General features: G+C 41.4%; 2 protein-coding genes across 4 annotated transcripts in view; both read left to right on the top strand.

Annotated features, from left to right (window-relative positions):
- Positions 1-9088, top strand: part of LOC114453055 (pleckstrin homology-like domain family B member 2) — a 31576-nt gene extending 22488 nt beyond the window's left edge. The window contains 14 exon segments of the mRNA XM_028432699.1: positions 59-187; positions 1038-1193; positions 1385-1495; positions 1583-1657; positions 2134-2286; positions 2866-3009; positions 3152-3251; positions 4280-4430; positions 6449-6539; positions 6651-6797; positions 7118-7337; positions 7434-7485; positions 7487-7517; positions 7614-9088. Of these exon segments, the coding sequence (XP_028288500.1) occupies positions 59-187; positions 1038-1193; positions 1385-1495; positions 1583-1657; positions 2134-2286; positions 2866-3009; positions 3152-3251; positions 4280-4430; positions 6449-6539; positions 6651-6797; positions 7118-7337; positions 7434-7485; positions 7487-7517; positions 7614-7754 (1701 nt within the window). The 3' untranslated portion in view covers positions 7755-9088.
- Positions 9089-11723: 2635 nt separating this feature from the next.
- Positions 11724-26037, top strand: LOC114452982 (transmembrane protein 56-B-like). 3 transcript variants are annotated; one of them, XM_028432565.1, is made up of 7 exons: positions 11724-12081; positions 15035-15204; positions 16719-16808; positions 17537-17595; positions 17705-17799; positions 21848-21921; positions 22800-26037. In XM_028432565.1, exons 2-7 carry the CDS (start codon positions 15050-15052, stop codon positions 23116-23118), a joined length of 792 nt encoding a protein of 263 aa, XP_028288366.1. In that variant the 5' UTR covers positions 11724-12081; positions 15035-15049; the 3' UTR covers positions 23119-26037. The 3 variants fall into 3 exon arrangements, with proteins under 3 accessions (XP_028288366.1, XP_028288365.1, XP_028288367.1); XM_028432564.1 differs by lacking the exon at positions 11724-12081 and adding an exon at positions 12229-12526; XM_028432566.1 differs by lacking the exon at positions 11724-12081 and adding an exon at positions 12543-13174.
- Positions 26038-26218: the final 181 nt, after the last annotated feature.

Genomic DNA, 26218 nt, shown 5'->3' with positions numbered 1-26218 from the left:
GTACATGGCATACATGTCCTTGTGTGGAAATGTGTGTATGCACATATGTGTGTGCCAGGCGTGTGAGTTGCTGCAGGCAGAAAGGGGCAGAGTAGAGAGGTTGGCTCAGATTGTGTGTGAGCAGCGCTCCCAGCTGGACAGCTGCCCTGAAGCCACCAAGGAGCCCCTCCAGGAGCAGCTAGCCAGGGTCAGTAAACACACACACACTCACACACAAACCTATAAACCCATGCAGGCCAAACACAAGCTTGTATTTTCAGACACACATGTGTATTCACACTCTAAACATAAAGTATATGTGCACAGGTGTGGACATTGCTGCTGACTCATAAAAAGGAGACACATGATGTTTGTAGAGTTGCATGTGAACACTGACCCATTTTCTGAGCTAACACTTCCCCCTTATGGCCACCCTTGATCTTCACCTGGTTCCTGTTCTCTTTCCTGAATATCTAACCCTTCGGGTTTGTTCACACACCCCTTTTGTCATCACAGATCTTGGGCTTTTAGAGGTGTATAAAATGTTTTAAGGCTTAGAGTTTAGGACCTGTTTGAAATTAGGCTGACATTTGAGCATAGCATCTCAGGATTCACACCAAAAATGGTATTTGACTTCTTTAAGAGACAGCACTTTTGAATTGTCTGGGAATTTGGCATGTTATGCATTGGTGTCTGCATGACTGTTGATTTCTCGGTCTGGTTTGCTTGTCTGTTGTGGGATGTTGTGTTTTATTTATTTATTTAAATACTCACCTGTTTCTGTTTGTTTCAAAACTATTTCATCTCTCTGAGTAAAGATAAATTACACCAATATATTTTGACCACCATAGGTTCTGCTACATGCCTGAAACCCGCAAACTTTGATGGTACTAAATTCTACACACGCTTTTGGTCTTAGTTTACTATAGAGGGACCAAAAACATTTGGAAATATTGAGTAAGAAAGTGTAATCACAAAGGGCAATTGTCAGATAAAAGAGTTTCTTGTTTGCCCACCTGTTTTTACCTGTGCATTACCTTCTCCCCTTTGTGTATCAGGACTGTGAGGTGCTTGAAGTGGAGACTAAGCGTTTTGAAGACCTGGAGTTCCAGCAGCTAGAGAGAGAGAGTAGGCAGGATGAGGAGAAGGAGGCCCATATGCAGCAGCTTCTCCGGGAGATTGCCGACTATCAGCGCAGCACTGTCACTCGCAAGGTAGCCGTTTTTTTTTTTTTTTTTTTTTTTTTTTTATCCGTGTTGGTTTTGCATCGAAAATGGGCAAAAGTGGATAGAGCAGAGTCATACATTGTGCTGTTATTCTACCTAAAAAGACATTTCCTATGTACAGCATCACATTTCTGTTTAAAAGACCTGTAATATGTTTTATTTTATTTCTCTTCCTTCAGGAGCGACTTTTAACTCTGAAGAAGCAGGCGGCACAGATTACCCAGCAGGCTCAGCGAGAAAAGGAGAGCTTCTTAAAGGAGAAGAACAACCTCGAATCAATGCTGCAAAGAGTACGACAATATGTGCTGTCCATGTTTGATTGACAATGTTTCCAACAAGGTTTTTAAAATTATGTTAACGTCTATTCTGTCTGCCAGGAGAAAGAAAGCCTTACCTTATTGGAAAGAAAATATGCAGACCTCACGGGCGGCAGGAGTTTTACTCTACGGGAGGTAGGTTGATTGAAAGGTGGCTGGAAAGTAAACGGCAGCAAGACCCCTAAAGTGGGCAGAATCCTCATGATTATAATCGTTGGGGTTTCTTTCTGTGCTTGCTAGGGTTCAGCCTCTTTGGCTGATGTGTGTCAGTCCTTCCTTTCCTCTATTTTTCTCAAGAACGTTGAGGTACTTCTGTCTTTTCTGTTTTACTCCTACGTCCACCCTTCTTGCACTTTTTTGTCCTGTTTGACTTCTCGTTGACAAAATACAGGAAGCAAACAAGTTTTTTTTTGCACTGCTTGTACTCACATACTGTATATTAATACTGGCATGATCTTGTAAGAATGTCTATTGTCTTTTGTGTGACACTACAGTTTGTAAGTAAATTCTGCATCATTTTACTATTTTTTTTTACATATTAATATGGCTGACTCACTTCAAGCTCTGCCTCACCCCTTCTCTCTCCCCCATTTCTCCACAATACCTTCTAGGGCTATGTCACAGTCAGTGAAATCAATGAGCTTTACTCACAGCTTGGGCAGTACCCTAAACCTGCCCCTGCTGCCACTCTGATCAAAGCCTCCCCTGAGTCCGAGGCAAAACCCTCCCCTGATGAAGACTCTCCTAACCCAACGGAAGAAGAGGTGTGTTTAGTGGAGTAAAGGATGTAGGATGGTGCAAAATGTGTGGCTGTGTGAGACATTTTCCCCCTTTTGCTCCCTCTTTTGCACCCTGTCAGATCCTGACATTGTTCTTTTCTTTTTTTTCAAAGCTCTGTCATTCTTCCTCAGCTACCAACTGTCATTCCTCTGCTGCTTCTTCCTCTTCTCATCTAAATTCCCGCCCTCTTCCTAAAACACCCTCTGTGCATTGGCCAGAGAATATGGTGACATATCGTGACCCTTCCCCCCTCCCTGACTCCCCTCCTCCTCCCCTTCCTGTCAAAAAGCATCATCAGCGACACAGGCAGGTAATGTGTGTGTGTGTATGGATATATATAACAGCACACTATTTAGAAAGCAGATCCACATTTGGTTAAATTGTTGATGTGTTGAAAATACACAGTAGTACGGCATAAAAAAAGTGAAGTGCCACCAGATGGCACCAAAGAAACTCCTATACAAGAGGCTTAAAGTTAAAATTAAATACATTATTTGTTGTGATTAAGTTTACGTTAAATAATGAGCGAATAACTGTTTACCTCTTTGTGTGTGTTCAAATAGCATTTCCGTATGCTAGAGGAGAGAAAGCGGTTCGAGAGAGACGGTGGTTCACATCTCAGTGATACGTTGCCCAGGAAGAAAACCACACACACCATCAGCCCTCAGTTTACAAGTGCAACACTTGGCCGCAGTTTCCCTACTAAGGTACATGCATAATGATGACAAATTAACACTGGTCATAAAAATTTTTTATTTATTTTGTTCTTAGCTCTGACATTCAGTGTTGTTTATTATATGCTATCGTATATGTTAAAATCGGCTTCTGTGTTTTCTGGGTCGTTCATAGTCCCATCAGCCCTTGGTACAGAGTACAAGCTGTGGCAGCATTCTTCCAAGAATTCTCTCCTTATCCAACAAGGAAACTGACTCTCGACGTCTGCATAAAGGTACACACAGAAACAAACGATGCACAATGCATAACTTACAAACTTTTTTTCTGTTATGTCTCACAGTCAAACACTTACACACACATACACACACACACACTACTTTAAAATACACACATACAGTCTCCTTGTTACAAGTTTTGTTTGTGGGTGTGCACCTAGCGGTTTGACCAATTGCACTGGTTTTCATGTGTTTATCTGTTTGTGGAGATAGTGGAGGAATGTCAGTGAGGAAGGCTGCTCCATCAAGTGTCGGGTGTTTGATATGTCCGTGTTCTCCTCTGTCCACTTCCTTCTTAACAAACCATTCTCCAATCATTATGATAATCTGCTATACACCACTGAATCATTGTTTGCTACATTCAGACACCTCGAGCATGGCAGGTTTAATGTGTCTAATGTGTTTAATGGGCCAGTTTTTACTCCCCTCCTCCAAGACGTATATCCAAATGACTAAGTAGTGTTTTTTTCTTATATCTTCTATGTCTTAAACACTAATTGTACGATCCCTCGGTCCCTTAAGTCCCTCAATCTGGCTCATCAGATGGGTGGGTCTGCTGCATGGGGCAGATGGTATCAGTTTTTTGTGTGTGTGTGTGTTTCTTCCTGTACCCAGAGGCAGAGCTAGTCTCTCTTCAAAGTATCTGCACAGCAGTTTGTCATCCCTTTTCCATCTTCTTCTGATTTTGTCCCAACATCTTTGGACTACTTTAACCACTTTCAGGACTCGTCTGCATCGTATTAGTGGTATTTGTTTTTAGACAAGTTTTTGTTTGTGTGCTTGTGTGTCCTACTATTCGGGCACAAGTACACAGAAATCTCCATTAAAGTTGGGATATATTTTTCCTGGCACGTATCACAGTGGCGGGGCTTTGTGATCAAAACTTGAAGTCATCTGGGCCATCTGTCCCAGATGAGGTGACACAGACAGGTACAACATATGGGTGCATGCATACAAAGATGTCACTGTTGTTGTCACTAAGGCCTGTGCTCTTTTTCTCTTTCTGTGTGTTTGTTTGTACATCTAGGTCAGACAAGCTCCAGAGCAGCTTCACAGACCAACGTCTATCTGGATACTTTTGGGTACTGTGACAGCCAGGCCTTTGACACAATGAGTGTGGACAGCAGCGACTCCATTGAAACCAGCATTTCTGCCTGTTCACCTGACAATGTCTCCAGGTAAGTGTGGCTGGCTTGGGCTGTTTATGTGTATGCAAAATAAGCTAGAGAGATTCTTAAGAGCAAACTAACTTTTTTTTAATGAGCATCACTAGAATGGAGAAAAGAAAGGAGAAAAATGTCAGAAATGTTCAACACTCACACAAGAGGCAGAATAATGGAAAACACAAAAATGTCCCTGTGTTCCTAATGTGAAACATTGACTTTCCCTTTGGGAGGCGGGTTTCGTAACAAAGAGAGAGTAGAAAGTGAGTTAATGTAAAAAGTGTGTGGAGAGGTTTCCCGCCTTTTATGATCTCTCTGTGGAGAATAGGATGTGTAGAACCGCGCTTGTTATTTGAGTTAAGGGGGACTCTTGATTAGTGTTCTAGAGGTCAGGTTACAAAAGTCAGAAAACACGAAGGTGTGTGTGTGTGTGTGTGTGTGTGTGTGTGTGTGTGTGTGTGTGTGTACTCACAGTCAACCCCCTCAGGTTTAGACTGACTGAGCGGAGCGCAGCCTGGGACTGTGGAGGTACATTTGGGGGGTTCAGCCCCCCTGTCTGGACTAAAACCATGTGTGCTGGTTTTCCCTCTCCCCCCTTTTTTTTTACAGTGGTTGCATCTATCTCTTGTCTCCCCTGCTCTTGTTTCTCTGAATGGTATGGTCTCATTTCAGCAGATTTGAAACCTTTTGCAGATTGGCCTCTTTGCATTGTAAGTTTTCTGGAACAGGCTGCATATGTGATCCTCAGTATGACTCCAGCTGGATTAGGTTGTACCAGGTTGGATTGGATTGGGAGACGTGTGATGGAATGTAGAGCCGTGTTGGGCAAAAAAGTCGTTTTAACATAGACCTGGATTTTTATTTTTCATCTTGCCAGTGATATGTCGTGTTTTTGGACTGTAAATCTTGATACATAAACACATACAGTCGAACTGGACTGGTCTACAATGACTATGAGTGCAATTGCCCCTCGGAGATTAAGGTAAGAAAATGGCAAGTGGATAGACAAATGTATTATTTTTTTATTTAGCACTGGATAGTTTAAAGCTCAAAATGCTTATTCTAAAGTGTCACATTCACACTTCAGTTGCAGGTTTTCTGGTATTTAGTTGGCACAGTATGGAGTGAGGATTGTGGATTTGAAACTGGAACTGACTGTTCAAAAACTGTAGAACAGGACATTTCTGTGCTTGCTCTTGTTTCTTTTTTCCTCCTCCATCATTTCAAACCCTCCCTTTTGATCCTTTTTTGCCCTCTTCTGTTATTTGGGGTGCTCTACTATTCTCCCCCTGCCTCCATTCCTGATTTGTTTACACTTGAGTCTAATGTGTACCATTCTTCTTAACAACGTTGTATCCATTTCCTTCTGGCTCCAGATAAGACAAAACTTGGAAGTGTGTGTGTGTTCTAGTATTACTTATGTTGTGGTAACATGAATCTGTTATTAAATGTGTGGGGACTCACCTCTGTTAGTGGTGGACCCATAACATAAAACCTTAAATTCAATCTTGATTAAACTAGTATGTGCTGGAAATAAATGAGTTTAAAAATATTGAAGAAAGAAAAAAAGTGTTTAATTTGACAAACCTTCACACAGACAGATGTATACACAAACCCCTTCCCCTTGATGTCGGTCAAGAATGCATGTCATGTGTAGACCATCTGCAGTCTGGGAGACTTTCAGCTAGACCAGACCAGGCATGAAAGAGCCACAGAGAGACAGAGAGATGGTCCAGTCCTTCAGATTGCCTTGACATCCTGCCTTCTTTGCCTAATGGATTTCCTCTTTTGATTTGAACACAGACACACACACATGCATAGACAGTGTATTCTCAGGAGAGTGTAGCCTTTGGGTTGGATTGCTAAACACAGTTCTGTTTTTAAGGCACAAATATGTGATGCTTGCTGCTGGTTTACCCAGTTTATTAAACTTAATTCATATTTATACTGTTATTATGCTGCTTGATGTGTGATCAGTGTACAGATAAATGGGTATTTCCTCTTTTTTTATGATGTGTGTTGTATGTCCTCAGTGCCAGCACATCAAATGTGGCCAAACTGGAGGAGATGGAACGCCTGCTGAGAGAGGCACAGGCCGAGAAGAACCGCCTCCTCGAACACAAGGTCATTAGAGATAAATGCATATTATAGATATTTTTTACTTTTTATTTATGACGCAGACAGCTAAATATGCATCTAAGTTGTTCTTATATGTGTGTGATGATTGTTTCTCAGGAGCGAGAGGTGGAAATGCGAAAGCAAGCGTTGGAAGAGGAGAAGAAAAGGAGGGAGGAGCTGGAGAAGAGGCTGCAGGAGGAGACGAGCAGACGGCAGAAACTGATCGACAGAGAGGTGAAACTACGAGAAAAACAGAGGGCACAGGTAAGACAGAAAAACAACAGCAAAAGACTTCCAGGCAACAGAAAAAGACATTTTACTCCACTTCTTTCTGTGGTTCCAATCATGCCCCAGCTGACAGCCCTCATTATATGCTCCATCTGTCATTTTTAGCTCTTTTCCATGGACCATCAACTGCTGGCTGCAGATGAAAGAATCATACGCTTTAATGTTTCATAACATATGATACACATCTGCATGATTTGTGCATGAACTATATAAACACGACTGGCATAATAAATATATCATTGCATTACAATTTCTTCACTTTTTCAAATGAACCCTTTCTCCTCTGTTCCGTCAAGTCCCGTCCTCTTACTCGGTACCTGCCTGTGAGGAAGGATGACTTTGACCTGCGGGCTCACATTGAGTCAGCGGGCCACAGCGTAGACACGTGTTTCCACTTGTCCATCTCTGAAAAGACCTGCCGGGGCTACCTGATCAAGATGGGAGGCAAGATCAAAACCTGGAAGAAACGCTGGTTTGTGTTTGACCGCAACAGGCGCACGCTTTCCTACTATGCAGGTGAGACAATGGGGGGAATAACAGTTCATGTGTTTATGAATATTTTGTACTATTTATTTGTTTATTTATTTTATTATTATGTGTCTGCATCCGCAGACAAGCATGAAGCCAAAATGAAGGGAGTTATTTACTTCCAAGCTATTGAAGAAGTATTACGACCACTTGAAGAATGCACATAAGGTATGAAATACTATACTTTTTTATTTCTACTTTTCTTTTTCCCTGCACAAATTCTTTATTACTTTTCCACCCTTGATCATCACTTGTCTTCCTTAGAGCCCAAACCCCTCCCTGACCTTCAGCGTAAAGACTCATGATAGGGTCTATTACATGGTTGCTCCATCTCCTGAGGCCATGAGGATCTGGATGGATGTGATCGTCACAGGTGCAGAGGGATACACCCAGTTCATGGTGTAGTCGGGGGGGTTTGGGCCTGCCAGTGCCAACATGCTGCAGTTCTTTGTGGCTTTGGTAGAGAAAATATATATTTTTTTAATATTGCAGATTGGCAACGTTATTCAATCTGATTCAATCCAAGAGAAGTGATAGAGGAGATCTATCTATAAAGACGCTATGATGCCTTGTTTTGTTTGAAACTCAAATTTTCTACAAGCTTTTTAGAACTTTCTTTATCGAAGTGCTCTTTTTAGACACAGTTTATGCAAATTATTTTTTGTAAATAGAATCAATGGTGAGCTAACTTCATCTTTATATTATGTCCAAGTGAATCCTACAAAAAAGTCTAAACATTTATAGTGTTTAATTAAAAAGTTTATTAGGTTTGGGAATACATGATGCCTGGTTAGGTTTTTTTATGTGGCATTCTCAGGTCTTAAATGTGTACATCCATCATATGATCATGTGTGAACTGCCTGTTTGTTCAAATGTATTTACTGTTGACTTCTAATGTAGCTCTAAGGTGCTGTTCTTACAGGTTGAATACACAATACTCCCAAGCCTGTATATTCAGCTGTTATTGATGAATGATGAATGGAAAATTTAAAGTGGAGACTCGGCTATTCCAACATAATATCAAGTGACTTATTTTTAGGAAGGAGCTACATAAAGCGTGAATAATAATTACCTTTAATGAGGCACAAATTGTGATATTTTGTACATTGTGTTTCTTTGTTGTAGCTTGTTTTTAAAAAGTTAAACATTTATTATCTATTATCAACTGAAGAATCTGAATTGTGCATATCATGCATATTATCTATTTTGGAGACCTTCATGTATCTGTACACTAAATGTCTGTGGTAAGAAAACACACACATGTGGAAATGAGGTTGTGTGTGGGGAAAGTTTAACTTTTTGTTTGGTACATGTATAAACCAGTCATCAGAAGTGACTTCTTAACGTGCTACTTTAGCTTGCATTTATCACCACTAATTTAAGGTTTAATAGTTTCATTGATCACTAAAGCTGCTTCTTTTTTCCTTCATAACACAGAACATTGCATCGTTTTTTTGACCAAAGTACATGTTTATGTGAAATAATGTATATGTGGTGTTCTTGCTTTGACTTTTTCTTTTTTTCATCAGAAGTATAATAGATACGTTGTCTGTTTGAACAGGACTCACCCAGCACACGGGTGTTTTTACCAACGACGAAGCGTTCATGAGTTTATATCTCCATGCTTTTTTATATAATTATTTTTCAAGTTGATCCTACTGTATTTATGCCATTACCAATGCATGTATCCTATTTCTTAATTTCTATATAAATAATAAAAATGATATTATTTTATTTTATATATTTTATTTTAGTCTTAATCCATGAATAGTAACATGGAGATTGGGCCGTGCTTTGTGGACACATCATGCCTCACTTATTTTAATAATATGTAGTCAGTTTATCTTTTAAGAACGAGTTGATCATCTGCTACAATATGCCGGAGGAGCCAACCAGTAGGTGAAACACACACACTCACACCCACAAATAAAGTAATATAGAGTAGAAGAACTCAGATGTGCTGCTGTGCTATTCGCTTGGTCCTTTACCTTTGTATCTGTTTAATCTTATGTTGATTTTTGGTTTATCTCTTGATTTCACCAAGACAAACTGCAACATAGCTCTCTCATAGTATGTTTGTGTACTCTTATCTAAAAGGCTACTGTGGTAAAGAGTTATGTTTGTATAGCAAATAGACTCGTTTTCTAATGTTTCACTAAAATGCTTTAACCAGTGCCCATTAAATATATAAAAACCTTTCATAGGCTTCTTAGGCAGCGTCGTGGGAGCCACACAGAAGCCACCAGGATCTAATGAGCTTAGAAGAGGTGCTAAAAAGTGAAGTGACTGTTAATATGGTATCTAACATATTGGAGTGATGGAGTATACACACTGCAAACAGGTGGGGTGGAGGTGTGCTGCCGTCCATCTGACATGAGAAATAAGTGAGCAGGAATGTTTCAACACTTTGTTTAGACAGTGAAGTGGCTTCATTAAACAGGCAGATCATACAGTGTTTACAGACAGTAAATGATGCCTGATGTTTGTAATAACAAAGAACAGCAACAGCCGGCAATTCTGATGATTCATGTATCTGCCACACACAGTGATTCATTAACTCAACAGTGTGTTTACATCGATAAAGATGTTCCAATCCACACAGTGAGCTGTGTGTGAGCTCAAGCATCAGAATCAGATTTGGACGGAGGGCACACACTGGTGAGTAAACAAGCCTATTAATAAAGACCTTATGGTGCCACCTAGTGACAGAGACCAGCTGCTGTTTGGTGACCTGACTTGGTTTATAGAGTTTAGCTGCTCCCAACATAATCAAGCTTTCCCGTCAGTTTCTTACCGCAGACATCGGTGTAACGGATACCACAGCGAATCGGTGTAAACTTAACTGTCCGTGTTGATAATTGATCCCCTTTTTAGTCAAAAATGTACAGATGTTCATGTCTTTCTGATAATATTATTATTGCTTGATATATATTTTGTCCACCGAGTATTTCGTGAGCGGTATTGGTGATTTTTGAATGGGACTCAGAACTAGCCCCCTGCCGGTCAGCGTCGGTGTTGAAGCACTTCCGCATTGGCCTCATTTCTCAACTCCCGCTTGCGTCATCGCAGAGCGTCACAGTTGCTTTGCTTCACTTACCCATGATGCATTGCGAAGGCAACACCAAAGACAGAAAAGTCTGTAAAAAAATGTTAACCGTGTGAGTTTTGTGCCATATTATCTTTACAGTGGGTACGCGCAAAGCGGACTGAAGTCTGAAAGTAAACTTTAAAAAACAAAGAAAATTTTGTGCACCAGTATGTAAACCGATGTAATGTTAGAGGTCTATAAATACTCCTGATCATGGCAGTGGGTGTTGGTTGGTCCGATGGCAGTGGGATTTCAAACGAATGCTACAGTCAGTTACAGTTCTCCTGTTTCTCCCTACTCTCTCACTGTCGGCCTTGACTAGCCTTTTAAAAATTAATTTTACTTTTAAGCCTTCATGGCTTAATATGACTTGTTAAAAATTGCGGTACTAGCTCCACTTTTAACATACTTTTCAGTGTTACACTTTTATTTTGAAATTTAAACATGCCATAGATTATATTTCATATTTTAATTACGTTCACAGGCAACATAAAAAGGCTCAATTGCAGCCCCATCAGGTAGTGTGAGCACATTGACATTCTTTTTGCCTAGAGTGTGATATTATTGTAGTAAATATTTTTCCTATAATGAATTCACTGAATAATCCTAAAAGATTCCTTTTGATTATTGACATTAATGCAAACATGCTGGTGCCTTTTTAATGCATTTTAATGCATCATCTGGGGAACGGTGAACATTTAAACTCCATCTTGTTGACCGATGTTTCATTTTAAGGCCAATATTTGAATGAGAATTTTTTTTTCCTAGTGGGTGTATGCAAAAAAAAAATCAGATGTCAGAGTAACAGCTCTCCAGTTGGGACATAATAACAAGGATATCTGGGTAATCTGAGACAGAAGCAAAAGGGTCCAGCCTGGTTGAACCATGCATGTAACAATGACACCTGAAACCATGAGAATGCACAGCTACAAATCACTCTTTTTTTTGGGGGGGGGGGGGGGGGTAAATATAGCCTATACTGCTCCCACAGGTTATTTAATCTGCCTTCTGTCCTTTGTGTGCATGGCTGGACTGTAACCTTGGCTGTTGGGATCAGTATTTATTCAGTTATGTGGTCTCGGTTAAAACCTTTATCCAGTATACTGAGAGTGATGGGCCATGGCTGCAGTATGTGGATGAGTTCCACAAACCCTGGCTATAAATAGACTCACAGGCAGACCCACAGTGCACATGTGCACGCATGTATGTGTGTGTGTGTGTGTGTGTGTATCTTTAAGAATTCAGCTGTAATTCGAACCCTATAGGAGAGAGAGAGAGAGAGAGAGAGAGAGAGCGAGAGCGCACCCCCATCATTTCTGTAATCGAGCGTCGAGCTGCATGATCTGCGCCTCTCTGCAATTATGCACGTTTCGCGTCGTCGGCCGGGATTCTCGGTAAACACAGCAGAAGCAGAGCTCCATCTTCTTCTCCTTGTTCCCCACAGGTTGGTCTCGTGTGTGGAGAAGCAGCAGCAGAAGCAGCAGCAGGAGGAAGAGGAGGAGGAGGAGGCGGGCTGTCTTGTTTATCAAAAATGACTCGACATGGCTGCAGCTTCGCCTCAAAGCACACGGTTCTGCCAGTGACCCTGGAAACTATAAGCAGCTGAGAGAGCGAGGAGCCCGTCATCTTAATGAAAGTCATACGGTAAGAGGGTTTATTTCATACATTTGTTCCGTGTGTGTGTGTGTGTGTGTGTGTGTGTGTGTGTGTGTGTGTGTGTGTGTGTGTGTGTGTGTTTGGCTGGTGCGCAGAGACACGACCAGGCCACTGTGTTATTTCCCTTGTACACACATCACAGCCAGCAGCTGTCCGGGCAATGCGGCGTGAACCAGCCCCAGTGTGTGTACCACACAGGTCTGCGGGGGCCATCATGGTTCCTCTCCCCGGGAATGCATCCATGATCTGGATCTTGGTTGTTCGTGTCGGTCGCGATTGATTCAGCTCAGCATCAGGAAGCACATTCCTGAGTTATTTTCGTGGAGGAGGCTTTCGTTTCTTAAAAAAAAGGAGCTCCAGCCATCCGCGTTCAGAGACATATAAAGCAGCCAAACCAGCTTTCCAGGAAGAAGCCTGAATGCTCCGGCACATGGTGGGGGAAATACAGATCCGTTTCATTTCACAGAACATTTAGACCAGGCCCATCTTTAAGGCGGGTCTAACGTTCACATTCACACCGCTGTCAATGTGGATCCTACCTGTACATTCTTCTGTGGCATGTGAACACGTGGTGCCACTAAATTATAGGCCATTAGAGTTCCCAGCACCTTTTTCAGGAATATCTTGAACCCAGTGCAGTCAGTGGGAGGTGGCTCCAGTCACATGTTGACATGTGTCTTTAGGAAGTAGGTGAGCCAGAAGTAAAAGGTTCAGCAGAACAGCAGGGCTTCAGCTGTTTTCTTTCTGTCATCTTGTGCCGACCTTTGTAACCATTTTGCCCTTGGCGACCGGGCCCCTGCAAGGACACAAACATGCATGTGTGCATGTAAAACAATCTCCCTCCTCCACTTCCTCCTCTGCTCTTTGTAGGATTGACAGAAGATGTCTCCCTGGAACCACAAGTCTCAAAAGTCTCCCACCTTACCATGTGAAAGTACAGTTGCCTGTTAATGCATTACAGCAGGATAAAGGGAAGGACTCTGGAACTATCGCCTTTTCATTCCCCCGGTGACTTTTTCTTGGCTACGGTGAAGTTTGTCCTTGAGTGTTTCTTTGGTGTAACGCAGGAACAAAGGCAAAGGTATATAAAATCACCAAGGCCGGAGCTCCAGGGATGGAGAAATGTGTCTTTTGTGTGCCTGACCCTGCTGGGAGAGACAGAGTCTGTTGCTCAGGAGCTGTAAATATGTCTCCAGAGTTAACTGACTGGGCTTCTTCTTACCAAACATTGATATGGTCAGATCTGCGCTCATGCACACAAGTTCTGTTGATCTAGTCCCACTGTGTGTTCTGTGTTAGGCTGAATGCTCACAAATATTGACGAGACAAATAGATTTTGGGTTTGTGCTGGTGGCTTTAGGCCATAGTGCAGGACTCTGTTCCATGTAAATACAGGCCCATGATTCTGACCTGGATTATTGCACAAATATGAAAAAGGATTTTAAAGAGGAGAGGGACCATCCGGCTGGTTGTCAGCTCAGTTAATGCTTCTTTGTCATTTGTCATAGTGCTGTGACACATGGTGAAAATCACCCTTAAAGCTGCTGTGTGGTTTGTGTGCATATTGTCTGTGCAGCCTGTTATTTCACAGCACTTTTGAGACCTACATGCAGACCAGCATTTTGCCTCCAGACATGTCCTGCTTTCCCAGCGTGTGTGGAGGTGATTGTGAGTGTCGGACAGTGACTCAGTGACATTCACAGGCCCTGACAGTGAAAGAGGATATATTCAGGAAAGAGAAGATCCAACTGAAGTTATCAGAACATTTGGCTTAGGTGTTGTTGTGTACAGGCCAAGTGTGAATGCACACACATTGCAGGGGCCATCTGTAGCTTGGATTTCATACAGAGGCATGAAAGAAAGAAATATATATATATATATATATATATATATATATATATATATATATATATATAGAGAGAGAGAGAGAGAGAGAGAGAGAGAGAGAGAGAGAGAGAGAGAGAGAGAGAATTTGAAATAATTTGTAAATCCAAGCGGCTCAGAAGTTGGGAAATCTTTGGCCATTGTTTTTGATGAAGTTTGAAGTTAAGACTGAATACAGTAGATACAAGCTGACTGTGATGTCACCCATACATTTATGAAATCACCATTTTGAGCCCCTGTCTGAGGCTCCGATGGTCGCCATGTTTGTCCGCCAATGAAGGCAAAGGAATGGAGTTGCGGGGGTGGACAGTCGTGGAAACATGAAGCTCACAATGTGAATCATCACCCGCCTGTCAGTCAAAGCCGTAAAGCCCATAGCTATGCAATATTTTAAGTCTCAATGTAATTAAAAGGAGCGAGTTATGTAAACTTTACAGTTGTCCTAATCCTAAAAAAATAGAACGTATATCAATATGGAGATCAATAGTATTTGTACCAGGCTGTAAACATGTTTATTTCTGCTGGAAACATGAAGGTCTATGAGGAATAACTTGGCTCCTCTAGAGGCTGTGGGACACGTCCACATGGGACTTCATGACTCAGTCCCAGAGGTTGAACGTCAAACCACAGTGTGTGACAAACCACTTGTCTTAATATGTTCTGTTATCATGAGTAATGTATGGAGACAGCTGGGGTAACCATGAGGTTGGCGGTTCGATCCCCCGCCTCGGCTACAAGTTGATGTGAAGAGAATGTGAAGTAGTGTGAAGCACTATGAGCGCCTTTTGAGGAGGTAGAGAAGCACTATATGAGTACACACCACACTTACCATTTATAGTGTTGCTGTTAAACCAGATTTGGAGCAGATTTGATGAGTGGTCATTGATTGACCTGGTCTGCTCTGCCAGGTGTGTGTTTTTTTTTTAACATGCGGTGGTTGTCGTCAAGGTAACGATCAAACAGCCAAAAAAAAAGATCAGTTGTGTTTCATGACTGCTGTGATTAAACACATTTCCCTTTTCTAACATTAAGCTCCTCTTTCCTCTGTGTGTTTCAGTTGGGTTGGGTGGACATGGACCCATTCAGCCAGCTTATCCTCACCATCTCGGTGACCAGCTTCCTCACCTTCCAGTGGCTCTTCCACAAAGTCAGCCCCTGGATGTCCATACGCATCAGCCCAGGCTTCCTTGGCCTCACTGATAAGCAGAAGGTTGAATGGAACTCAAGGTGACATGACATCAACTCACGATCATGATACGTCTGAATATTTACATACTTCACATAACAGGCGTTAGATGCTGGTCACACTGCCGGGACCCAGATATGCACTGACATTCAACCCACATACTTCCTGTGACACTAGTGTGTGACTCACACGTGGGATGTGCTGTGCGGTTTGCAGTGTTTGCTCTACATGTCACTGCTCCGAGGTAGAAACACACCAGATTGGTTTTGCTCATCTTTGCTGTTTGCTAATGTTACAACAGCATTTTAAAGTTTAGCAAGTACCTGTGACTGACAATGGAGTCTGCTGGATATAGCAGCAGCTTCATTGCTGACATTATTAAGGAATAAAAGGTGTAATAATCTCTTAAATCTCTCACTGGATTTCATTGTATTTGCTAAACTTCTCCACAGATTCTGCATCAAACTCACAGCAGTGCGTCGCCCCGGTCGCTCCAGTCTGTCTGCGACTGGGCCGTTGTGGTTAATTGTGGTCACTATAGTTACTGCATGTGGTCCACCAAACCACTCATGTGTACGAGGAAAAGCACAGTTTGATTCACAGGCCACTTTAAAACCTCCGGGTAAAGTTGTAATGTCACAAATCCAGCTGGACAGACGGCACTTGGAGGCACTCCCAGTAGGACTTGAGGTCGTTCTGAGGACGAAACAAAACCCGCTGCAGACGCGGTCCCTGTTGGGACCGCTGAAGCAATGACTTCATAAGTAAACAAAGCAAGAAAATCAATATGAGTTAGTTGTCATATCTAACTGTACCAAATGTTGCTGCTATTTTATTTGCTAACGTGTTATGGGAACATCACAGTCACTGCCTGGAACGATCAGCGTTATTGAAATTATCTTGTTTATGTCTTGCTGTGTGAAAAGCTGCAGTTTAAAGGCCACTGGCTGTCCGGCAGGGGTGAGGAGGAGGAGGAGGAGGAGGAGGGGGAGGAAGAGGAGGGGGGGAGTGTCGCTCGGAATGATCCGGCCTCATCCAGCTCTCATTTTCATTTTCCCCTCATACTCAGTTCATTACTCATGAGAGCACTTTTGAAATTGAAATAGTCACATGGTTTATGAGCAAATGAAAATCAATGATTAGTGGAGATGGATCCTGGCTGCAGGGATCCCCGCTGAGAGGTCCAGGACTACAGATTCTGCAGTCAGTCAGTGCTGCTGCTGCTGTCAGCCTGTCTTACTGACTGATTGCTGAGAACTGTTGGACTGTCTCGCTGTTTGAAGGACTGACTGGGAATGTGTGTGCCACTGTGCCTGACCCTTCAGCAGTGTTTAATCTCTTAGTCTAATTGGTCTGAATCTGTGTGCAGCCCTGACAGGCTTATCAGTCGAGTACTAATAATTCTCCTCTCCACCGAGCCCCTCACAGCACGCTCTTCTCATGAAGATAAATATATGCTGCCCTTGTTGGAAAAACCTCTGACGTGTATTAGTCTCCATCATGGTCAGAGAGTAAAAGATCATCACCTCTGCTTTGTTTTTGTTTTTAACTTCAGGACAGTGTCGACATTTCACGCACTGTTGGTGGGAATATTCTGTCTCTACATCTTGTTCTTCGATGATGCCGTCAACGAAGACCCAGTCTGGTAAGAGTTATACTGCAGCTTCTGTTTTATTGTTATAACCTATAGAGTGAGAAGCAGAATGGCCAGACTGTTTAAAGCCAGACTTTAAATTGTCCATGCAGAACCCAGACAGCCCAACATGGTGGGTTTCTGTGGCAGATGACCTGCTAATATCTGCTTGCTGCGATTTTTTTTTTCCGTTTGGCTGACATGCATGTATTTTTGGCAGGAATGAAGGTGCTTGCTACATGCAACATTTAATTATCTTCCAAAGATTTTAAGTGTGAAATGTTTCCCTTATTTTTTTTACTGCAAATGATAAAACAGAGCTTGACTAGTGGTGGAGTGAATGGAGTCACACATTGGTTAATAACATGGTAAATGCTCTGTATTCATACAGCACTTTTCTACCTACTCAAAGGTACTCAACACACTTTACACTCCTTAACATTTACCTTTTCACACACACACACACACACCATTGATGCAACCACTCGGGCCAATGTAAAAATAAGTGTCTTGCCCAGAGACCCATTGGCGTGCAGCAATGGTTGGGGATCGAACCGGCACCCACAGCCGCCCCTACATACTGTAACATAGGCATTGGTATGTCTGAGATAAACCAGTGGTGGGAACACAGGTGAGACCTCACTAATTCTCCCTGTTAGGTCGTGAAGCTTCAGCACCTACTACATCTTTCCAGCCTTCTTTAAAACACCAATTCAAAGCAAGTGTGTGTTTTTTAATAGGGGAGACCCTACACTGGTGAAGACTAATGTTGCCATCACAACAGGCTACCTCATATCTGGTAAGAGAAACAATTTACCCATGTAGAACATTCCTAAGATTTGAAGAATGAAGATGCTCATGGCATGTTCTCTCTGTCTCTCTGTGCTCTCTCTGTTTTTTTTTTTCAGATCTGCTGCTAATATTTTACTATTGGAAGGCGATAGGCGACAAGTTTTTTGTAGTTCACCATCTGGCAGCGTTGTATGCTTACTACTATGTACTGGTGAGTGCCCTATTGTCCAATAGCAGAACGTGCAGGCAAGATGGGAAGGAGACAACCAAGGGTGAACAGCTATGTCCTGTTAAGCTGGGTGTTTTCACTCCTGTAGACATCAGCCATGCAGCCATGGATCTCTTATAGGTTAGTTAGAATATACAGCAGGAAGGATCAGTGCCATCAGATTCTTTAATGGTACATTTCAGCTCTTTATTGCTGCATTTGTTGCTATGTTTGCTGGACAATTGCGTAAATAATGGCGTGTGCTGCTTTATCTGTGGTAGTTAGCTTAGCTTAGCTAAAAGCAGGTGTTTGAGGGGATGTACTGTGTGTTGCTGCATTGCTAGCATATAGCTTGTACATAGATGTTGATAGTTGAGCATATCCAGCATTTATGGACCGCGCTGTTCACTCTTGGTTCAATCTGGAACCCTCTAGGTCGCCAGGATCTGTCGCATAAATACAGAAAATGAATGACTATGGTATTTTTTGCATGGAATGCTCAGTGATCGTACTGGCTGATGACTCCCCCCTTCCCTCCCCTTCCTCCTCACCTTTGCCGTTACAAACTTTTTCGTGCTTTTTCTTTTTGTTTTACTGACCCGCCCCTCCCTTCAATGTTGTTGTGACGTAAAGCTGAAACTTCTTCTGAGCTTAGCACAGCCGAATGCTGAACTGTTAACCACTGTGTGCATGCTGGTAGCTTGTGAAGCGTCCTTCACAGACAGGGCTCTTTTTCTTGTTACCGAGCATGCCATGCCAACAAACAGCAATTAACTTTCTTATTTACTCGCCTGCCTATCTCCAGTACCTTAAGCCTCTCTGTTTTGCTTGTGCCAGAGCCTAGTTCTGCCTTCTCTTTCCTATACACTCCTTTCTAAGTGGAGTCTGTCAAAAGGATAGCCAGGGCTTTTTGTTCCAAGTGCCATGTTGACTGCACTCGTCAGGTTTGAAACCACCAAAGAAATACCGTTGTTAATGCTCTTAAAAGTCGGTATTTTCCTTTATACCAATTTAAGTTAAAAACACTTCAGCCACAGCCACACATACAGTGTGCTTTGTTCTGACACCTTTCGGCAAACATAGTCATCTGAAAGATGGACATAGCATAGTTTTGTGTGACCATATTTGGACGATGGGGAGGAGCTGAAGGGGAGCGGCTGATTAAGTGACATTTATTCTTTTACTCTAAATTAGGAGATGATGAGAGACCATAAACACCTGATACACCTCTATGTGATCTCATCTGACCTGAAAACTTAAAAAAAACTGCAGTTCCTTAATTGGCCACTTGAGGGCTTTTCCGAAAGTGAGTCCACCCCCACAGACCAGCATGTTAAAGTGTCAAACTCTACAATAAATGTGACATGTTTACATCCTTGTGCAATGAATATTTTTGGTCTTTACTGTATTGAGTTAAAGTTATGTATGTCATGTTTGAGTGGGCGGCGTAAGACGTTGCTAGCCTCAGCTCCACCGCTCATGCTCCACCTCTTTGCCTCTTTGCATTTTTTCAACCATAAGTGAATCGGGCCAAGATGGCTGCCACAGACTTTTCTTAAAGAAACGTCACAGAGGTTTTGTCCATCTTTATATATTATCCGTGTTTTTTTTTCGTTAAATTAATGAAGTCGCCCCCCTGCTGGACACTAGAGAGAATGCAGGTTTAAGACTCAGAGGCTCAAAGTGTATGGGTAAATCCTGCATCTTACCCCTTTAATTTTAGTGACAGGGCTGGATTTACAGTCAGCCTGTAAATCCAGCCCAGTCATTAGAAACAGAGCAAGCACCTGTATGTAAAACAGTCAGGTCAAAGGTCAACGAGGTGAAGTAGGCCATACTGTTACTGGACACTCATGACTGTTTCCTCAGACTAGATGTGAAACACATGTGGACTGCTCCACATTAGTGGTAGAAAAACTGAAAGGCTGTATTACAGTTGATGTGACAGGGACATAAAAAAAAGAAGGAATTGGCTTCCCCCTGGTGTCATTGTCATGTTATTTAGTTTTGTACCAAGTCAGATATGTCATATGTGATGTCTTATTAGTTTCAACGTCTTAAGTGTGTTTATGTGGAAGTGTTCATGTTGAATAAACTCCACCTGCACATAAGATTAGAGGCACACAGCCAGAATTTAATTAGGTAAATACAGCCCAAATTCTGATCAATCAGTCACAAACACCATGGTTAAAACAGTGTTTATTTTATTTCTTTATTATTATTTTTTTATAATAGCCTCATAATCTTGTCGTTTGTGTCTGTTGGATATAGTTTAATAAAGTTTTAAATGCATGCGTTCTTCTCAGTGTTGTAAGTGTTGCTTCATATTTGCTTCCAGTCGTCGTAGCATCTTTAGTTTTTAATTTCCTTCTAATATATATATATCTGTCTGTCTGTCTCTGTGTGTCTTTTGCTGACTTTTAACATAAAAAACCCCCCTTTTCAAACCCTACATGCAAAAACTACCAAGATCAAGTTGGGTTGTGTCATCATGCAAAAACTACCAAAAAGTGGTTGTGTGTCTTTTTTTTTTTTTTAATAAAAGCCAGAGCAGGTCTTGATCTAGATGGGGACTTTAATATTCCTGTCTTGTCTGCTGTTATTGCTGTTGTGTTGTGCTGAGCAGATATGATGCCCAGTCACAGTATGGACTTACCAGTTCCTAGAGGTATTAGCATGCTCATGCTAAATGGTAGATAAACTGCAATGCAGACGTACTGTGTTTGTATCATGTTGTAAGTATGTTTCAGTTTTTCAGCTCTGACGGTAAGTCCTTCTTATTTTATTTTATTTTTTTAATGTTGTAAAACAAGCCAAATAACTTTGAATTATGCATTCTTGGACTAATGCATTTACATATCTATATATATATATATATATATATATGATAATTTCACAGCTCTCATTCTGACTGATGCTCTCATAATTCAAATTTGTTTGGCTAATGGTGCAGTGTTAGGGTTAGTTTAAGTCAACAAGATTCGGTTTTCCTGAACGTATCTTTTAAGATTTTTTGAGCAGACGAAGTGGAATTCAGGACCTGATCTTGTAAAACGATGACATGTTTGGCAGTTAAACAGCTCTTTACTCTGCATGGCTTTGGACTGCTCCTTCAGAATACTGGCTGGCTGAATGTCTGTATGGTTGTACAGTATGTTTTATGTGTCATGTGCTGTTGAGAAGTTACTCCAATGAATTGCTTTGTGTGTGTATACTTATATTTATTTGTGTGTGAATGAAAATCACAGTAGTCTGCTGTCAGGATGAAATAGTGACTAATGAATTATTCATGTCTTAATTTGTGTGGTCATTTTCTGCATGCTGTTTCTGGGTAGAGGAACCAGATGTTGTTACAAATTAACTGTGGTATTTAGAAGCGTAAATTGCCTCACTGGAAGCGAAGTGTTTTTTGTTTTTTTTTCACTGCTTTTGCTTCGAGTCGTCGGGCAGATTGATGCTGATATTTCTACATCACAGAGGATGATTCATTGTTATTTCTCTTCAGTTGACATTTTAGTTCCCCAAGACCTCAAACTCAAAAAAAATCTAAAGACTAATTGGACTGATACTCCAGAGGATGATGCTTTAAAAGGTTTTATCGACCGATGTGACCCTTTTTTTTTCTTGTTCTAAACAAATGGCTTCATTCCACCTCTGTTCGTATAATCAAAGTAGTTCGTCTGTCCTCAGCAGGTTTTTATGATCGTCTCACAGAGAGAACGACTTTCTCTTCACAGTAAATGAAGAGAATGATTTATAAATGAGAATTAGAGCCGGCAGGCTAATTCCCTCTGAAGAAGTGATGGTGTCCTCTGAAGGAGAGCGGCCTCTTTGTTAGATCTGTTTGATAGGTCTAAATCTGGGGAGGGTGTTGAATAATTTTAGGCCTGACGTTGGCGGTGGTAAATGACTTTGAACTGCCTAACAACATGTGGTGTATGCAGTGTGGAGCAGGTGGTGCATCCACCTCATGCCCGCTGATCCCAATGATTTCCATGTCTTTGTCCCTTTCATGTTTTGTTGTCTTCCTGTTCTTACCTCGTTCATCCAGGGCCAAGGAATGTTGCCTTATTTTGCTAACTTCCGTCTGCTTGCTGAGTTTTCTACACCATGTGTCAACCAGCGGTACGTACCTGTTTACTAATGGCCACGTTCTCAGGGCTTTTTTTTTTTAATCCAGGGTTGGATCCCAGGTTATGAGGAGGATTGTACAGTCCAGACCGTATGTATTTGGACACTTTTGGCTTTTTTTTTGGCACATGTTTTTGTTCTTGAAGCTCTCCAGTTGTAGTAAGGGGATGCAGAATGGTCATAAAATGACAAATCTTATCTTTACTTTAAATTGTTTGTGAAATTCAGATGAGATCATGGACATTGCCCCTAAATTCTGATCACTTTTGGTGTTATTCTTGGCAAACCACCTACCTGAAATTTTTTTTTTTGCATTAAATGACAGTCTAAACGGCAGCTCTTAGTCAGCTCTGAGCCAACCCTGAGTCACCAGATGGCTCAATTCACAGAAACATCTGGGAAGTCGTCCTTGAAAACTGTTTAAACTTTCAAAAACAGTCTGAAAGTGCGCTAACTGATAACATGCCTTTTGGCTGGATGCAGATTCTATGTATAGCTTTAAGTCTTACTAATAACGAAGGTCATGTGATCTCTAAATCCAGCTGACTTTAAAGGTAAAGCGCCTGTGAAGCATAAAAAAGCGTGTGTCTAATAAAAAATGAATCAGTGTCATAGTGTGGAGCATTTTGTTATGTTATTTGTAACATAATAAAAATGTCTAACGTGATAAATAGTAATGTAGTTAAATCGACCTTTGCTTTGGACCATGTGTTGAAATACTTAAGGTCTGGACTGTATGTCAGAGGCTTTAATCACCTGAAGATCCGCTGCTGGTGTCCTTTCCTGTCAGTTCTTAGACAATATGTGAACATTTCTAAAGTGTATCTTTGTCCCGGTCGACACAGCTTTCTGAAAAATGTCTTTCGTTTCAGCTGGTTCTTTGAGGTACTAGGTTATCCCAAGTCCTCCCGGCCCAACATGGCAAATGGCGTTGCCATGGCAGTAGTCTTTTTCATGGTCCGCATCGCGGTCATGCCGGTCTACTACAGTCGCATGTATGCGGTCTATGGCACCGAGGCCTTCTACCTGGTGCCGTGGGGCGGCCGCGTAGCCTGGATCTGCTCCAGTATTTGCTTGGACATCATGAACGTTATGTGGATGCATAAGATCGCCCGCGGCTGCTACAGGGTGCTGCGCTCGGCACGCCGCAGCAAAGCCGCCACACCTCAGGAGAACGGAAAGACGGATTAAAGGGAACCAGAGCAGCGTCTGTGGCGAGAGGAGATGCCGCGGACGGAGACAAAACACTCTTGTCGGTGTCCTGGTGAGCAGCAGCAGCAGTTTGGATCTTGGCAGTGCAGCAGGACCGAATGTAATACAGGAGATTATTTTCAGCACTGAGATGTACCGATGGACCATGTGTCTGGCCATCCCTAAGCCATGAAACGACCTCTTAGCAATACTCTGTGTGCATGGCCAATTGTGTTTCTCTTGAACAATTCACCACTAAAAAAGAGGTCGTCCCGGGACGAACGGACCGTCCGCCCAGCCACAAAGTGTCAAAGAAGTTTACCGTTCTTAACAGGTTCTCAACACAAGACTTTTCTTTTTTTTGTATTAATGAGTCACTGAGTAAAACATGATGACGGTGAAACGAGGGTTTGAGGAAACCTCTGAAACATTTAGTGATTCCACGTTGACGGTCAGTGCCATAGAATCATTGTCAGATGCCTGTTAAGTTTGACCGAGATACAATCAGATGATACGTCAATATGAATTTTATCACTCAACCTTTAAGACCTTTATTTACAAAGCCAGCTTTTACACATGGGTCTTGTTTGCATTTGCATGATTTATGTTTGAACAGGCATCAGTGCACCTGTATGTGCTTCATTTCTTTTTTTTGTCTTGCTGGAATTGAGGCAAAGACGTTTTAAAGAGACAGAATCTTTTAACAGTTTTTATTGGAGTACGGAGAACCTTGTAGGGTTGGTTAAAGGGAAACTGAATGTCTTGTGTCACATTAAATATACATTTTAAATTTAAATTGTGCACACAAAGTGGGTGAAAAGCATAACGCAATGTAAAGAAAAGGGATGTTGTTTTTACAATGTTTTGTCTGCATTGTATTTATTTGTTTTAACGTGTGCGGTGGGGGGGGGGGGGGGGGGGTGAGTGCTGACATGGAGCCTGATTCATACATGAATCCAACATTAATGTGAATGCAGGTTATGTTTTTTTTCATGTTCTATTTATTGAATTGGCACAAACTTGTGATGTTTTGGTAGAAGGTACATGCTGCTGTGTGTAGTAAGGAACAGCAACACATGGTTAAAGTGGGATGTGTCTGCAGATTTTTGTTGTGAAAGCCAATAATCAGTGTTTTACATGGCAACGGCTGTATAGTTTTTTAACATTTTGTTCGGTCATATTTATTCATGCGATTGATACAGGGGTTGTTTCTCCCTTTTGAATATACAGAACATGGCGTAAGTTTTCACCTTAATCATCGCACAGCATGAACACTCAAACATTAAAGGATTAAAACTCACCAACAGGTTTAGCCACGTACTTGAATACTCGTCGTAGATGCATCTTTTAAAAGCTTCTGTCGAAGGTTTTTTGTGACACTGAAACAGGGATTGTTTATGCCTTGCTATGCTCAGCATTTGATTTTGTTGCCTTTTTTTTAAATACAACGTATGATTGCACAGTGAATATTTTTGTTAAACCTGACTCCTCACGTCACTGAAAAAGTGTTTTGTGTGTGTGTGTGTTTTCCATGATTGATGCCTGTCTAATGTGATTTCTTCTTCTTCTCTCTTTTTTTTGTAACATGGCTTGGTAATTGGCTGCTTTTGGTGCATTTGTTTTGCTTTTTAAAAATTGTGTTTTGTGCCAGTGCTTAGGCAATTACTACTCCATGGTTAATATGTGCAGTTTACCAGGGGTTAATGCTGTTTCCTGTTTGTTTGTTTTTTTTAAATGTTATCAGTTTCTTTTTTTTTTTTTAATGTAGCCGTGCCAACCAGATTCAGATTGATTCTATTCATGTTACCATCTCTGACTGCTGTGACTCGCCACAGGATGAAAAGACTCATTACAAGTGTTTGAATCAACTGATTATTATTGATTAGTGGATGTCATCCATCCCACTGGTCAATATCACTGTCACATTTTGTTTTTTGTTTTTTTTTGTTTTTTTAAAAAGAAAACAAAACAAAGAGACAGGATGCGTTGTGGAATTAAAGGACCAGGCTGTAGGATTTAGAGGAATGTGATACATAATGAAATTATTTTGAATAAGTCCATCCTATCCAGATAAAGTGTGACTCCACCTTCGTCATAATGTGCTGCTTTGTTTTCTACTGTTAACCCAGAATGGACTGACCAAACATGGAGTGACAACCTCCTACACATTTTTTAGAAAGTGATTTGTGAGAGTCAGTGTGCTGCAGTCTGCAACCTCACCACTAGATGGCACTAAATCCTACAACCTGGTCCTGGAAATGGAACTTGCAGGCGTTGGTTTCAGGACACTTTCTGGTAGAATCAGGGTAGGCTCTGTGTGCAAGCTCATGCATGGTCGATATGGTGTTCTTCATGCACTCTCTATAACTGCATGTGGTATTGCATGAGGATTGCACTGTAAACAAAAAAAAATAGCATATACTTACATCTGCAAGACGAATTATGTTCTTTGTTTTCTTAGTACATGTACATAATGTTTACTTAAAACGTTATTCTTGTACTGTGCCACATCATGTAATCCACAGACGATGATGATGATGATGATGATGATAGGGAAGTGATGGTAACATCACACAGCAGATATTTAGTATAATGTCCAGCACAGAAATAATCAGTAAGAGAATACTTGAACATTAAATCTGAACATGAATCTGGGCAGTGCAAATAAACATTAATCCTATGAACATCTTACATTCTTATGTGTACCCATTGTCTTTAATTTATTAATCCAGGAGAAGCTGGTGCCATGGTAACGGAGAGCCTGGTGCTTGAACTGGTGGTTCTGTTCTTAATGTTGTTAGGAGGAGACACATGAGTAGGCGGAGTGTTTAGTAACATTCTATGAATGTACTGACATGAGGAAATATTTGTCATTTGCATTTCCATTTATTCTTGACAATAAATACCAAATTAACTGCTGTGGAGTGTCTTATTTATTTAGTGGGAATTATTACTGTCAATAAGTCAATTTTCAAAAGTGTATATTTATTTTAAAAACACCCTAAACGTGTGAAATGCCAGTTTATTATCTGTGCAAGGAAAAGCAGTACGACGTGTTTTTGTATTGTTTTGTTTTACATTTTGAGCCACTAGAGGTCAG

Source organism: Parambassis ranga, chromosome 20 (assembly GCF_900634625.1).
Source record: "Parambassis ranga chromosome 20, fParRan2.1, whole genome shotgun sequence".
Classification (NCBI taxonomy): Eukaryota; Metazoa; Chordata; class Actinopteri; family Ambassidae; genus Parambassis; species Parambassis ranga.
Note: the sequence above shows the minus strand (reverse complement) of the source record. Positions and strands in the feature narration are given on the sequence as shown.

Bases quoted from the DNA above. Each gene is read 5' to 3' on its own strand.
- LOC114452982 (XM_028432564.1), top strand. The intron at 17,596-17,704 runs GTAAGAGAAACA...TTTTTTTTTCAG, and splicing joins AACAGGCTACCTCATATCTG to ATCTGCTGCTAATATTTTAC. The intron at 17,800-21,847 runs GTGAGTGCCCTA...TCGTTCATCCAG, and splicing joins ATGCTTACTACTATGTACTG to GGCCAAGGAATGTTGCCTTA.